General features: G+C 54.9%; 1 protein-coding gene across 1 annotated transcript in view; it reads right to left on the bottom strand.

Annotated features, from left to right (window-relative positions):
- CDK6 (cyclin dependent kinase 6) overlaps positions 1-14,356 on the bottom strand; it is a 199,304-nt gene continuing 184,948 nt past the window's right edge. Inside the window, exons 6-7 of the mRNA XM_029070593.2 lie at positions 10,806-10,941; positions 1-9,970 (exon numbers count right to left, since the gene is read on the bottom strand). Of these exons, the coding sequence (XP_028926426.1) occupies positions 9,824-9,970; positions 10,806-10,941 (283 nt within the window). The 3' untranslated portion in view covers positions 1-9,823. The remainder of the gene's footprint in view (positions 9,971-10,805; positions 10,942-14,356) is intronic.

Below are 14,356 nucleotides of genomic sequence, written 5' to 3'. Positions count from 1 at the left end.
TCTTGCCAAAATTCTGTATTTAATTGTATACAACTTACTGCAGTTGTATTCCTCTTACATTAAGATAAAAGAAAAGTATAGCTAAGAGAGTAAAGTGACAATCTCTGAGAGAGCTCTGTAAAAAATATTGCAGTGATCTATTTGCTATCAGTATATTTATTGTAAGAAATGAGGGATGATAAATACACACATTTCTCTCTCTCTCCCTTTCTCTCTCTACTTCAAATGAGCTGGCACGCAAACTGAAAACAGTAATTTGACAGTGACACTTTGCGTTGATCTTCAAACATTCGCAACCTTCTTTATCGGACAAAAAGCGCATTCCCGTCGCCTCTGTAGAACAGACAGCCGGACCTCAGTCAGCACCCGGGGTCCAGACCCCCAGCCGGCTCCCTGTCCCCAGCCCTCCACTTTCCCACTGCTTTCCCTCCTGGGCCCCACCCAGTCGCGGGTGGTCCGAGAAGGTCCCCGCTAGCAAGGGTGTGTTGGACGGTGAGTCCAGTGAAACCAGGGCAGTCTGGTTTACCCTTGGCTTGCTCTCAGCAGAGAGATTTCTGACTAATCAGAGACCAGGGAATGACAGACCAGAATTTGATCCTGAGAGGTCACACCTGGACTAAAGAGAGGTCAGCCTGTCCTTTCCTTGTGGGCCCAGAGGGGAGGGGGTAGAAGGGGGGACAGCAGATGGGGCGCATTCACTCCCCACCCCTTGGGCCCACACCTTCCCCGCCGCACTCCCCGTGCAGGCAGCCACAGGAGGGAGAAACCCAGGACCCCCAGCAACACCCTGCCCCCTCGGAGCAAGGCGGGAGCAGGGCAGATTTGGAAACCACAGTCTGTCCCTCACAGTATCTGCCCCAATTCCCTCCGCTGGCCTCAGAGCACCCTGGGGGATACTAGTCTCCCTCTTTGCTTGCTCTGATGCCAGGCTGGTCTCCTGAATGCAGGAAGAATGGGGTAGAATCAGGATGTGAGAGGGTCAATTCATGTCCATGAAGACTCCCCTCTCAGCGGTCCCTCTGCACCGGCTGGGCCCGAGCACCAGTGCGGCACCTCGCCTAGCAGTGAAAGACAACTGCAACGCCATTTCAGTGGAGCAGTAATGCATGCAACCCTTTTAGGTTCGTGGCCTGATGGGCAGCTAAAAGATTGGGTTTCGAGGACGAAGACAAACTGGGTAGGTACGATCTGTGACTTGGGAGAACAGCGGCCTAGCCGGGGCAGGCTGGATCAATCTGTACCTTACTGCAAAGCAAAGGTCGGGGTTTAACAGTCACATGGGGTAAAAGTCCCTGGAGCCTAGTGGGCTAATCTCCGACGGACTCATCGGAGACGCCCCCACCCGCAGATGTCAATGACTTCGGGAGGACCAGGACAGACTCTCCAGTCTTTATGTCGCCGGCGTTACGTCGAAAAGAAATCCCAAAGAAACCCTGAAGAAACAGGTTGGAATTGAGCCAATCATCCATCATCCAAGAATCAGGTATCTGTGTCCATCTCAGAAGAAATATCCCACCAAAATCTCATGTTGGTCTTTGGGGAGCTATTCCAACACTGGGCTTTTCTTCTCACATACTGTATCTCTAGATTAGAAGCAAGTTTTCAAATCTTAGGTCAGAAATGCAAAATCTGAGAATGGGGCACATCACAGCCGACTGAGTCCGAGGTGACATACTCCCTTTTATGCGATCCCCTCTTCCTCCCAGCCCCCAGAGAGCTCCAAGCCCCCCAGGGAAGGACAATCACCTGGAAATTGGAAACCTTCTGGAAACCGAGTCCAGGAGGGAGCCAGATGGAGACGGTGGCTCCCTGGGACAAGGAAATAACAGATGGCATGAACCTGGGGCAGGCGGGGAAGAGCCTGCCCTAAAGAGCTCACCCCATCTCTGCTCTGTGGTCCAAACTGACGTGGCCTTGGCCCCAAAGTGCTCAGAGAGCCAGCTTTCTCCAAGACAGTCCAGACCAGGGCTCCGTGGGGGTAGACAGATGAGGAAAGGAGACAGGAGGAGGTGGGGAACACGGTGGGGAGGAGGGAGGAAAGGGTTTTCTTCTACAGGTTTGCCTGCCTCCATTAAATACACTCAAACCTGCCAGGGCACTAACCCCGCTAAAAGCTTACTCCAGAGACAGCCGGCCTGCTGCTGGACTTTGGGTGCTTGCCGCTGACCGGACCCCCAGCCGGCTAGCATCCCCCCACCCCGCCAAACCCCAGCATCAAAGCAGCAGCTCCTGCAAACCTGTTCTCATTAGTACTTGCACATTACCCCGTAGGGAAATCGAACAACACTAAGATTTCAAAGTCCTTTTACTTCAATTCCTTTCCATATGAAAACAGACAAAAAACCTACACAGCCGAGTCACGACAACCAAACAAACATCGATTGTGCTGGTCAGATTCAAACGCATGCAGCTTTATTGAAGCAGTTGTGCTACCGTTTCCGTCGTTGGCAAGGGACACCGTGACAGTTATAATGAGGATTAACTAAACGGGGGTGAGCAATCAAACAGGAAGCCCCAATGCTTCTCGTTCCCGGGCTGCACTTTCACAGGACTTGACTAGAGTGCTTTAGAAATAAATAATATACAAGACTTCTAATAGAAATAATTTATGTTCATTGCGGATACATAGAACTAAAGCGCCCCCACCCCTCCACCTCTATGCTAAGTGCTGACTTTTTGTTTTGAAAGGATTAACAGCGGCTGGCACCATCCTGCGGTCCCCCGCCCCGCCTCCGACTCGGTTTGCACAATCGTATGCTAATTATGGCCAACCCCAGGGTGGACAGGGCTGGTGAGGGGCTGCCCAGAGGGTCCGGGCCTGAAGGTTAAAGCAACCGAACATCTTCCAAAACCCAATTGTTGGTTAGCCCAGTAAAGGTTCACGAAAACATCGTCAGCCCTGGATCAGCCCAAATTTTCCAACAAAAGGCCAAGGCGGACACCGGGACCCTCAGGATTCCCTCCGAGGAGTTTACGGGGAAGTGGTGGCTGGGTTCGGATGAATCCCCCGAATGTCACATTTGCTCGTATGTGTTCCAGGGCTCTGCCTGGGGCAGCCAAACTCATACTCCCTCCCGGCCACGTGCACGTATGTCTCAAAACAGAGGGCTAGAAAACGGCTTCATAGCTCGTTGTTCTCGGGAAAGGTGCCCCGCTGCCCGGCAGACTCAGGTACAGGGCAGGATCGTCTCCCAACTGGTTGGCTGCCCGCCCGAACGCTGTGATTCCTGGGCCAACTGGACACCCTACGTGCCCATGGAAACTCGGCTTCCATAGAGGCTGTTGTCGAAGGGGGCGATGAGGCCGAGAGCTCTCACGTTCCTGCAGGCCCCCCTGGGGTGCAAGGTCAGTCCAGGGGCTGACCCGGAGGGAGCGGGGCCAACAGGGCAGTCAGTGAGGGCCCTTGACTGCCATCTGCTCCCACAGTTACTCCACACTTTCAACACACCCAACTCCAATGGGACCCAGAGGCTTGTGACACCCACCATCGGTGAAGCAGGGCTTTCACTGGGACCTTCTGCTGGGGCTCAGGCTGCCTGGGGGGCTCTCAGTGAGGCAGGGGGGTCGATTAGATGACCTGGCCAAGTTCTTTAGCGACCCTTCAACTCTATGGGTGGGATCTGTAGCTTCTGAGGGTCCCGAGGGCCAGTGGCAGGTTCAAGTCCTCCGGGTTGGGAGTGTTTCTTGGAGTAGACGGACCCGGGTCCCCGTCTCTGGGTGGGCCGGTCCGGCCACCCTTCCTCTTGAAGGTAGTTCCCGGAGGACATCAAATTTGGGATTTGCTACGGCCTGTCCGTCCACGGCCACTCTCGGGCCTGTTCCAAGCCTGCCATTGCTGAAATCACATCTTCACGTGCATGGGCAGGGTCTGACGGTTGTACAGACAAGCACCGAGAGGCTCCAAGTTCCATCTTGGGAGGCGGCTGGAGGGGCCGCTGGCATTCTCTCTGGCAGAAGCACAGACTTCCCCTGGCACCACTGCCCGGGCTGAGAGTGCTCCTGGCAGCGTGGGGCTTTAGACCCAGCGGTGCGGTACAGTGGCCTGATGAACCAGTGGTTTCTTGCTCTGCTCCCAATTGTGCCCTGTGAACAGAGTGTGCCTTCGCATCCATATGCAGCGACCTCAGCGGTGAGCCACAGGAGGAAGGCACAGTGTGGGCATCGTTGTCTCGAGACAGGAAAGGGCGCAGGGTGTGCTCTGGTCAGTAGTGACCACAGTACCGCTTCAGGTCGGGGTCCCTCCGAGAGCCCACCCGAGGGGCTGCAGCCATATGAGCACCCGACAATAGCAGACTCTGGGGCACCTCTCCCAGGAGGCTTGCATTTCCACCCGCGGGCTAAAATTGTCCTTGTCCTGAACCCGGCGGTCCCGCCGGGGGGGAGCTATGATGAAGATTACTGGTCCTGAGCAACCAGACCCAAGCCCGAGGGAAACGGGCAGCTGACAGCAGAGTCCGGGTCCCACAAACCTGGCCCAAACCCCAGCCACCCCAGGTTATCACTCACCCGCCTCCAGACTGTGTTTTTCAGTGGATGCCTCAGCAAGCGGACCCTTGGGTCCCCAGGCCCATTAGCATCAGGAGGGTCACTCCGCGGAGTCTCTAGTAAAGACCTCCCTCCATGGGGTCCCTTTATCCCTCTTCAATGGCTCAGGCCCCATCTCTGCACCAGTCTTAGGGAAGCCAGTAGGTGGCCAGAGCCAATGGTAGTGGATTCTGCTCTCCATACTATTTCCCCTCACAGAGGGCTGAGGGGCGATGCTTGGGGCGGTGGGAGGGGAAGGGGAAGAGAGAGAGAGAGAGACAGAAAGAGACAGAAAGAGAGACAGAAAGAAAGCAGCAACCCAGAGGCCACAGGAAAATGGAACTTTACAAGCTGCTTGGAGATGTTCCCTCTGGAGCATTCCTTCCGGAGGCCTCTGGTGGGAAGCGAGGAGGTCAGGGCAGAGAGCTGCCACCCAAAGCTCCTCAGAACACAGTACAGCCCAGACACTCCATGTGGCAGCCACTAAGAGTTCCTGAGGAGGAGGAAGGAGAGGAGATGGAGGATGGTCCCTCCTGCCTTTACAGAGGAAACAGTTACTCTAGGAATCTGAAGCAATGCTGTTTTTTATTCCTAAAAACTCAGTGAATTCAGAACATGGAACAGCTGTTTTATTTGAGGGTCATCCACCCGATAAACACTTTGCCAATCAGAACTTGTAATGCATCTCTGCAGTGCTGCTGCTGTGGGTCTTGGGGAAGACTGCTGAACCTTCAGAGGACTTTTTTCCTTGGGACAGAAATTCCGGGACCTCTCTGGAGATGCCTCGGGGGACTCCGTGTCGTCAGGAACCCTTCCTGCTGCCTTCTTCCTGGACCTTGAATTGACCCGAACTGGTGGTTATCAGTGACCCATCTTCAAAATGGCTTTCGCCGCGGATGACCCGGGCTGCCTGTATCACGAGGGTCGGTTTCTCCATCAAACTTCCCCCGGGATAAGCTGACAGTTCCGAATGGCAGCGGAGACAATTCTCCAACTACCACTGGCCATACTGATAACAGAGGATGGGTTTATTACCTGGCACTCTCCAACGCCAACCAGACTCTTCAACCTCTTTCCTCCTGGGCACCTTCGCTTTCCTGACAAATTCCATCAACTAGTTGTCAATCCTTGCTCAGAGAGAGCTTTTACACAGTTTTCTTTAAACGACTACATTCTGCCTATCGCCAACCAAAATCAACACTCTCCCTCAATTCACTCAGACCTAGTAGCTCTGTTCCCACCATCTACCCCCTCCCAGGTCAAACTTCTTTGTGAAGCCTCTACAGTCCAGCAAGGAACAGCTGCTGGTGGGAAAGGAGGTTCCTAACCAGGTGGTCCTCTGGGCTCAAGCGGGTGGCAGGAGCTGCAGGGGGTGTTTTTGCTGCTCCTGGAAGAATGTCTCCAGCATGACCCAGGGCAGGCTGGGGGCTATGGCACAGATGTCTTTGGTAGGAAACACTTTCATTTGCACTGGATGTTAGGAAGTTCTGAGGATTCCGTTCCCATTCTGTGCCTGAGCTCTGTGTTTTCTGCAGGGAGCAAACCCAATTAGTGAAACATAAGAACAAAACAATAACCATGATTTTTGCTGTCAAAGAACATTGGGAGGCATTCCGTCAGCTAGATGATGCCACTTTCTCCACTCTGAGGTAAATGAAGAATGGAGGGTTCTTCAGTTGTAAAGTGGATTCTCTTGCTTGGCAGTTGACAGCAGGGTAGCCCCGAGCTGGCTTCCTGGGTCAATGGGAATAAGTCTGAGCCAGATGGACCACAGGGGTCCAGTCCCAACCAATCTTGAAGCTTGGGGCATGAGGTGGGCCTGGGAAACAGTGTTGGGCTCTTAGAATGAAGCAACCATCCATGAGTTTTTTTGGCAATAAGAACTCCAAGTCCCTGTCGTTATGGGAGATGTAAAGCCTGCTCTCGGATCCAACGGCACCACAAGAATTTGGGGGAATCGCTCGGGTCCACCAGACACGGTGAGTGGGATAACCTTCTCAGGGCATCTGGCTTGAAGTCAGGTCACAGTCAGACCTCACACAGACCCCCACCGTGAGGTAGAACGAGACAGTGGTCCAGTGGTCTGTTGATCCTTCTTCCAGAAAAGCGCTCCCCAAACACGGCCTCTGGCGATGGTCCGGCCGGGAGTCTTCGAGGGCTCCTTGGCAATCCCTTCCTCCCTGGGACTTTCCAAGAGATTCAAACCTGACTTCGACTCTCCGATGGCTTTCCCTGGCCACCTTTGGCTTTAAACTCTCATCTCGGGACATTGAGTCCTTTCCCATCTCCTGGCTATCTAATGCTGATGGCCTTGAGCGGAAAGTGGGGCTAAGGTAGCCACCAAGGAGTTGGAAAAACTCAACGATCTCTGACCATGTAGTAACACAGTGGGCCCGGCCTCAATTGGGGATGCAGACCAGTGGCTAGGAGGGATTGCTCTGGGCACGGATCGGTAATCTGCCAGGCTTTGGGCTGGGAAGAGAGCCTTGGGAAAAATCTTGTTCAACTCAGATTCTTTCACAGGGGTAAATTTCTCTCTGGATGCTAAAGGGCACGATGCCCTCAGACCTCTTTTAATGTATTCATCAAAAAATGAAACGAACAGCACACAGGTGTCAGCAGAGTGAGTTAGGCCTGCTCTGTCCATGAAAAACAACAACTGAAGAACAGCCAAGAGTTCCAGCTTAGCACAGCTGTGCTGGCTTAAGCTTGGGCCTACTCACTTTACTGAACAGGGAACAGCTGGTTCACACAAGGATGGGATGCCTCCATGCGACGAAGCCACACCAGAGGCCCTGGGGGGCTCCGAGGGGGAAGGGCCTTTTTGGGGGCACAGTGAACCGGCAGACAAGCTTGTCTGAGGTCATCTGCAAAGCTGAGTGCCATCCTGGAGGCCGGGGGGGACGATGCGCAGGTCACCCCCACCGATCCGCCCGTGATCTCCAGCCTCAGGAGAAGCTCGGCCAACGGTGAAATAACCTCCCGATGGGGGCACTCTCCCATTTTCGATCTCAGCTGGGGAAAAACTTCCTGGTTTGCTATGGGATCACATCAGAAGGAGAGTGAAGAGCTACACGTGAGGGAAGAAAATAGATTTATGAAAGTGTCCCTGACCTATCAAGTTTTGGGAGACAAGTCTCCTGAGTTCTCAAACTCCAGCCAGTCACGTCCGTGACCAGGCTGTGAGGGGTTGCCTGGGCTGGGAGCCTGTAACAAGGGCTTCTGGGGCATCAATCTGACCGAGCAGATTCTTCCAGCGGGCGGGGGACAAGCAGTTCCTTCTCCGGAAACCTGAACTCCACTGGGTTCCGACTGACGCCTGTGTTAAAAACACGACTCAACGAGCGGCAGGATCGAGAGAGTCTTTCTGAAGGAAACTCAGGTCGTGGCAGGAGATGGGAACCGAGCGGGGTTCTTAGTTTTGGCCTCTTATGGGAGAAACGAAGGCCCAGGAAATTGGCACCACCAAAATTCAGAAACTGCAAAGCACCTTGGGATTAGCACGGAAGGCAGCTGGAGTTTTGAAAGTCACAGCGCTTTTCACCTCGAGCAGCCGGTAAACTTGATTTTCACGCTTCTGCAGAGGCTTCCACGGAACCCTGGAGGGCATTGAGATGCTCCCTCAGGGCAAGCAGCCCAGTGAGACGTCCCCACAGGGAGGACTGACCCGGAAAGAGTTCCGACGACTGCCTGCCGTGCCCTGTGAAAGGCAGTGGCTGAAGGCTCCGTCACCAAGGAGACACCCAGTTGGGATGGAGTCGGGGCGGTAGCCGGAGCGAAGGATGGGCACGGCTGGCTGACGATGCAGTGTGGCCTCACAGTGGGTTTGGTGAGCTCTCGGTGACGGGAAGGAGGGGAACAACTGGGGAGCCCCACTTCGGCTGGAGGGGAAAGCCCTCTTTTGGAGACGAAAGAGATCTCTGTAAAGCAGTTCTAAAAAAATAGCTTTTCAAATACTGAAAATAGACTTCACCAGGTAAAAAATACGAAGTAACAGTTTACCCATCATCTCTAAGGCCTCGGGTTTGGTAATGAAAGCACTTGGGGGGTTTTCTGCTAGAGGAGGATGGCGAGGAGGATGGTGAGCTCCCGGTGGGGATCTGGGGTGTGGCACAGGGAGAGGCTGGACCCTGGAGACCTCTGGCAGGAGGAATTGGGGGGGTAAGAGGGGCTGCAGAGGCTCCCTCCTCCCCCCAGGCACATGGGGGCCTTGCCCACATGCCCACACCACAAGCAAGGCAGACAGAGCGGTGGGCATAGCTGGCAGCCCGGGTGCGAGCCAAACAAATAAAAGCTTTTTTTTTTTTTTTTTTTTTTGCTGGTTCCTTTAGGAAAACGAGAAACAAGGCAGAACTGGTGGTTGGAGCTCACTTCTTTACCCACTCGGGGGCACCCCCAAAACTTGGAGCTGGTAAGAAAAACCAACCGGGTATTGGGGAGACAGAAGGATAAAGTCCTACGAGTTAAGACGTGATTGACACTGAATAATCCAGTATTGAAAAGAGAACATTGTGCTTCTGAAAACAGGTCTCATACAAAGACTTTTAGAATGACAGTGTGCAGCATGCATAAAGCCATCTCACCTACGGAGTCACTTTCATACGCTAAACAGCAGATCCAGGGGCAGGGGTGGGAACCACCGACCGTTTCCAGTCTGGGACGGCAACCCGCTGCCCTGCCTTTAGTAAAGAGCCCTGTGGCTTGTCGGCCACCTTCAGCCTCTAGAGTCAATTCTATGTAGTTGTTTCTGTTTTCTTTTTAAAATAATACTTTGAGAGATTACAGAATCACCCCTACCCATCCACACATAGGCACCCACTTCCACGCACTCACACACACACACCCACACCCACTCACTCTCACATACGTGTGCACACGCGTGCGCCCATAGAGTACCAGATCAGGCTTCAGCAGCTATAGAGATTGCATCGTATTTCGGCAGTGACTGGCTGATCCGACTTCACCCGGGCAGCATTCAAGGTTAGAAGAATGAAATGGCAGCAAAACTGGTCAGCAGCTTCTCTTTGACTGGAGTTCCTCCAGGTATCTCCAGCGCACGAACACATGAGCTCACGAACGTGCACCCCAACAAACAGACACACCAACGAGAACAGAATGAAGGGCCACGGCACTGGGGGGCTGGGGGTTGGGGGGTTTGCATTGACTTCCCGACAGTCCGCCAAGCGGGGGCTTCCCGGAAGAAGCGGGCCGCAACTCCGGGGCCCGCTCCCAGCAGAGCGGTCTGTCAGCAACACCTGTGGTTCATTTCCAAGTCCAGCTTCCGGCGGCCTCTGCGGGCTCAGGCGCTGTTGACCTCCGCGGTGGTCTGGCCCGGGCAGATACGAGAGTCCAGGGTCTCCTTGCCTTTCTCCAGGTCGTGGAAATAGGGGTGAGACAGGGCACTGTAGGCAGAGATTCTTTTGGCTGGGTTGAAAGCCAAGCACTTCTGCAGCGGGAGACACAAATAGAGGGTTTGAGGACACCCTGAGGTTGGGTCACCCCACGGTGACTGGGGGTGAGGAGGGAGTAAAGGGGGAGGGGCAAAGGGGAAGACAGTCCCCATGGTGGTGGAGAAAGTCCTCAGCGCAGCAGGGGCAAAAGAGGTGCAGCCCTAGTGGATACAGCATGGGAATGGAAGTCCGGAGACCTGAATTCGAATCCTGAGTCGGCCATTTGCCTGCTGTGTGACCTTGGGCAACTCACTTCAGTTTCCTCATCTGTACAAAGGGCATTCGATGGATACCTGTTCTCCCTCCCCCTTACATAGGGACCTCCATATGGGACACTGTCCTTCTATGATGTTAATAACAGTAATAACAATGGTATTTTTGTATCTATCTCAGCAGTTGGCATGTAGGAGGTGCTTAACAAATACCACCCACTGGAGGGTTGGAGGGGAAGCCTGTGATAGGATCAGAGCTTGCCTTCTTTCCCTTTGTGAATTTCCAAGATTTTCCAGGATTTTCAGCATGTCCAGAGCTCAACCAATCAATCGTATTTATTGAGTGCTTAATGGGTGCCAAGCACTGTACTAAGCGGTTGGGGGAGTACAATACAACAGAGTTGGTAGACAGGTTCCCTGCTCACAATGAGCAGAAAATCTAGACTAGATCTAAAATTTACATCTACTAAATGGACAGTCTGGCTCAGAAATCCAGTTCTGCCCCACCCCTCCGAACACTCACATAGCAGCAGTCCTACCCACGGTCCGGGTGGGAGAACAACCTGGGGTGGGTGGATGGGTGGGTGGGGCGTGTGTGTGTTGGCGAGCGATGACTTACCAGGAGTAAATCCTTGCCCAGCTCGTCTATGTCTGTGACGAACTTCTCGATGGGCTGAGGGGGCTTGGCGTGGAAAGCCTGCCGGGGCAGGGCGACGTCGCTTGGCCAATCTTCATCCCCCGGGAGGCCAATCACCCTGCAAACAGGGGGTGAGGCCATGAGGAGAGGGAGAGTGTGTCGGCGGGGAAGAAAATGGATCAAAAATCCCTCCCCTCCCCTCCTTCAATCTATTAACTGGATGTCCTGGGCAGAGGTGGACAGTGGCCTGACCTCCTCAAGGGCCGGGGGGGTCACACGTGTGGCTCTGTGTGAGTGAGTGTTGTTGACCAATGGCCAGATATACACCTATGCTGACCTCCCCATAGGCCTCCCCACCCCCAAAGCTCCCTTTGAAGTCAGTGGGAAAGCAAGACTTGTGCTGAAATTGCCCACCCGAGCTGGAATCTTCTAGCTACATCTTGGAAAGCGAGCCCGCGAAAGGAGAAGCCCGCATCCCGGAGGTTAGAGCTGGAGGATCTGGATCGGCAGGCAGCTCAGGCTCTTCCTTGCTCTGAACTTGGGGCAAGTGCCCGAGCGGGGCTGCAGCTTGTAATCCCAAAGGGTCTACAAGAGGGAGCTGACTCCCCCAGCATCTGGTTTGACACGACCCCTTCAGACCTGCTGTTTGCTGTTTTCCCAAATACTGATCCCTGATTTGACTGGGCCCGGCAGCCCACTCTGCCCCCTGTTGCTCTGTGGGCTGCTGCCCTCTGCCCTGGACGGTCACAGCTCCAAATCCCCAGCTCAGGGGCAGACTGGATCAGTGACCTGAGGACAAGCGTCCACATGGCTGAGCTTCTAGCACCCCTTGGGGGCCCACATGCCAGAGGCCTGGCCTGCTGCAGGCTGACGAACCAGGTGGGGGCAAGCGGTCTGGTCGCCTGGGCCCGAGGACTCGAGGCCCATCCGGACCCTGAAGGCCCCTCAGGACAGCCTGACTGGAATGCCTCTTCCCACAGTCCTAAGACCCCGGACAAAGAAGGGACCTGTGGCTTGGGTCTTCTGTTGATATCGGTGGGTCGGGGGAGGGTGGTCTATGCTTTAGAAAGGACTGCCCTTCCACTCTGCCTTTGAACAATCCACCAGAACCCCCTAGGGAGGCCTAAAGGAGAGGGGTGGGGGGGCACAGGAGGAGGTGGAAGTTGGTTTTCTCCTCTGGCCCCAGGGCTCAATCTTGGATCCCTGTTCTCCTATCCCATACCCACCCTTTTGGGGGAAGGGGTAGGGGATCCAACCACCCAAACCCCTCTGATCCCTGCTCCCCCCATCCCAAAGACACACATACACACCCACAATACTGAAGGTCATACACACACACAAAAACTCAAAGACCGCAGCTTAAAAAAGAGAAGGGGACATTCAGGGACACAAAACATCCTTACGCTACCAGATGCATCCCCTGCCCTCCCCACCCTCCGGACCCGCCCAAGTCATCAGACGGACGGACAGACAGAACAGCAGTGAGGGGGAGTGAGACAGAATACAGGAGGAAAGCAAGGGAGAGGGTGAGAAGATATCACCCCTGCCTATCCGACCGGGGTGATGAATACAATTTTCTCAAGGTCTCAGCTGTGACCCAGCCTTGAGTGAATGTGTAGTCTGAGGATTCAGAATTCGGCTGGAAGTGGCACAACAGCCCCAGAGAGTGTTGGCTAGCTAGTGCCTAGGCTTTTTCCCGGCCTGTGCACTCTCCCACACCCCAAGACCCACTTTCTGAAATGTCTTCACCTTCTTGAGAAGAGCCTGAAGGTAACCTTCATTCCCCATGGAGCTGGAAAAAACAGCCGGAGCAGGGGTCGGCGAGGGTGGAGGTGGGGTGACATCCATGCTCCTTGGTCTGACCTGAGGCCTACACAGCCCCCACCCTGGGCATCAGTCAGGTGCAATCCCTGCAGTCGCAGCATGTGTCCGGAGGCTGTGCCACGTGGAGGCTCGCACCAAAGATGACACTAGGTGTGCCCAGTTGCAAGTTTGTAACTCGGGCCCATCCCCGTGATCCTTTCCCTCCGGGCCCTATTCCAAGCCTGCCCGATCCTGGGAATCGCAGTCCAGCAGGGGCTAATAATAATAATAATGGTGGTATTTGTTAAGCGCTTACTATGTGCAAAGAACTGTTCTAAGCGCCGGGGGGATACAAGGTGATCAGGTTGTCCCACGTGGGGCTCACAGTTTTCATCCCCATTTTACAGATGAGGTAACTGAGGCACCGAGAATTGAAGTGTCTTGCCTGAAGTCACACAGCTGGCAAGCGGCGGAGTCACAATTAGAACCCATGACCTTTGACTCCCAAGCCTGGGCTCTTTCACTGAGCCACGCTGCTTCTCTATAATGATGATGTTGGTAGTTGTTAAGCGCTTACTATGTGCCAAGCACTGTTCTAAGCACTGGAGTAGATACAAGGGAATTAAGTCGTCCCACGTGGGGCTCACAGTCTTCATCCCCATTTTACAGATGAGGTCACCGAGGCCCAGAGAAGTTAAGTGACTTGCCCAAGGTAACACAGCTGACACGTGGTGGAGCCGGGATTAGAACCCATGACCTTTGACTCCCAAGCCTGGGCTCTTTCCACTAAGCCACGCTGTCCTGTGTAGGACTGCAAGGCTTCAGTGCCTGCCCTGCCCCGAGCAGGCGCCACGTGCTTCACGCCAGCGGAGGCCAACGCCGTTCAGAGTTGGATTTTGTCCGTTTAATGAAGCGGCGTCTTTCTTGCGGCCGCTCCCGGGACTGGGTGCTCTCCTGTCCGAGGGCCCGGGTCTTGGAAGGGAAGGTCGGCTCTCACGAACCTTTCCTGAATCGGCGCTCACGGCTTGGGCTGAGCTGCCAACGGCCCAGCCCCCGGAAGCCACGCGGAGGGGCTCGCTCCACTGGCCCGGGCTCAGAGAGACCAAGGTCTCTCAGGAGGCGCAGTCTGGCCAGCCAGACACGGAGCCCCAGACTTAGAGCTCTCTGACAGCCACTTGGGCGGCCACGCCAGACACGGGCTTTCCTTATGGGGGCCCGGCACGCCCTTCTTCACGCCTCTGAATCCCTCGCTCCCCAGGGGAGAAGGGACCCCGAGCAGGTCCAGCAGTGGCGGCCGGGGGGGATTTCTCCCCAAAACACTCGGCTCTCCCTCGACGTGCGGGGGCGGGTCACATGGCCGCCATCTGGAACACACTGGCACAGCGGAGCACACAGCCCGGCTATCGCTACGGCTCTCTCCCGACCCCGGGTATCCCGACGGGCGAGGGGTGAGAAGAGCGCCACGTTCCCCGATGGGTCGACGGTGCTCCGTGCACAGCACAAGGTGGAGACACAGCACCACGTTTGAGGCAGAGGAGGCCGACTGGACTCCCACGGAAGGGGGGGGGGGCACACCAGAGCTGCCCCTAGGGGGCAGCATTGCCCCTTCTAACTGTGGCCTCCTTTTGAGACTTCAGGAGGAAAAAAGGCAGAGCTTGGGGCTCCTTCACGCGTTCTTGAAGAATGAAGTCAAGGCCGGTTCGCAGAGCAGTTTGCAGAACGACTGCGGC

Source organism: Ornithorhynchus anatinus, chromosome 8 (genome assembly GCF_004115215.2).
Source record: "Ornithorhynchus anatinus isolate Pmale09 chromosome 8, mOrnAna1.pri.v4, whole genome shotgun sequence".
Lineage (NCBI taxonomy): Eukaryota > Metazoa > Chordata > Mammalia > Monotremata > Ornithorhynchidae > Ornithorhynchus > Ornithorhynchus anatinus.
This window is presented reverse-complemented; position numbering and strand designations above follow the sequence as displayed.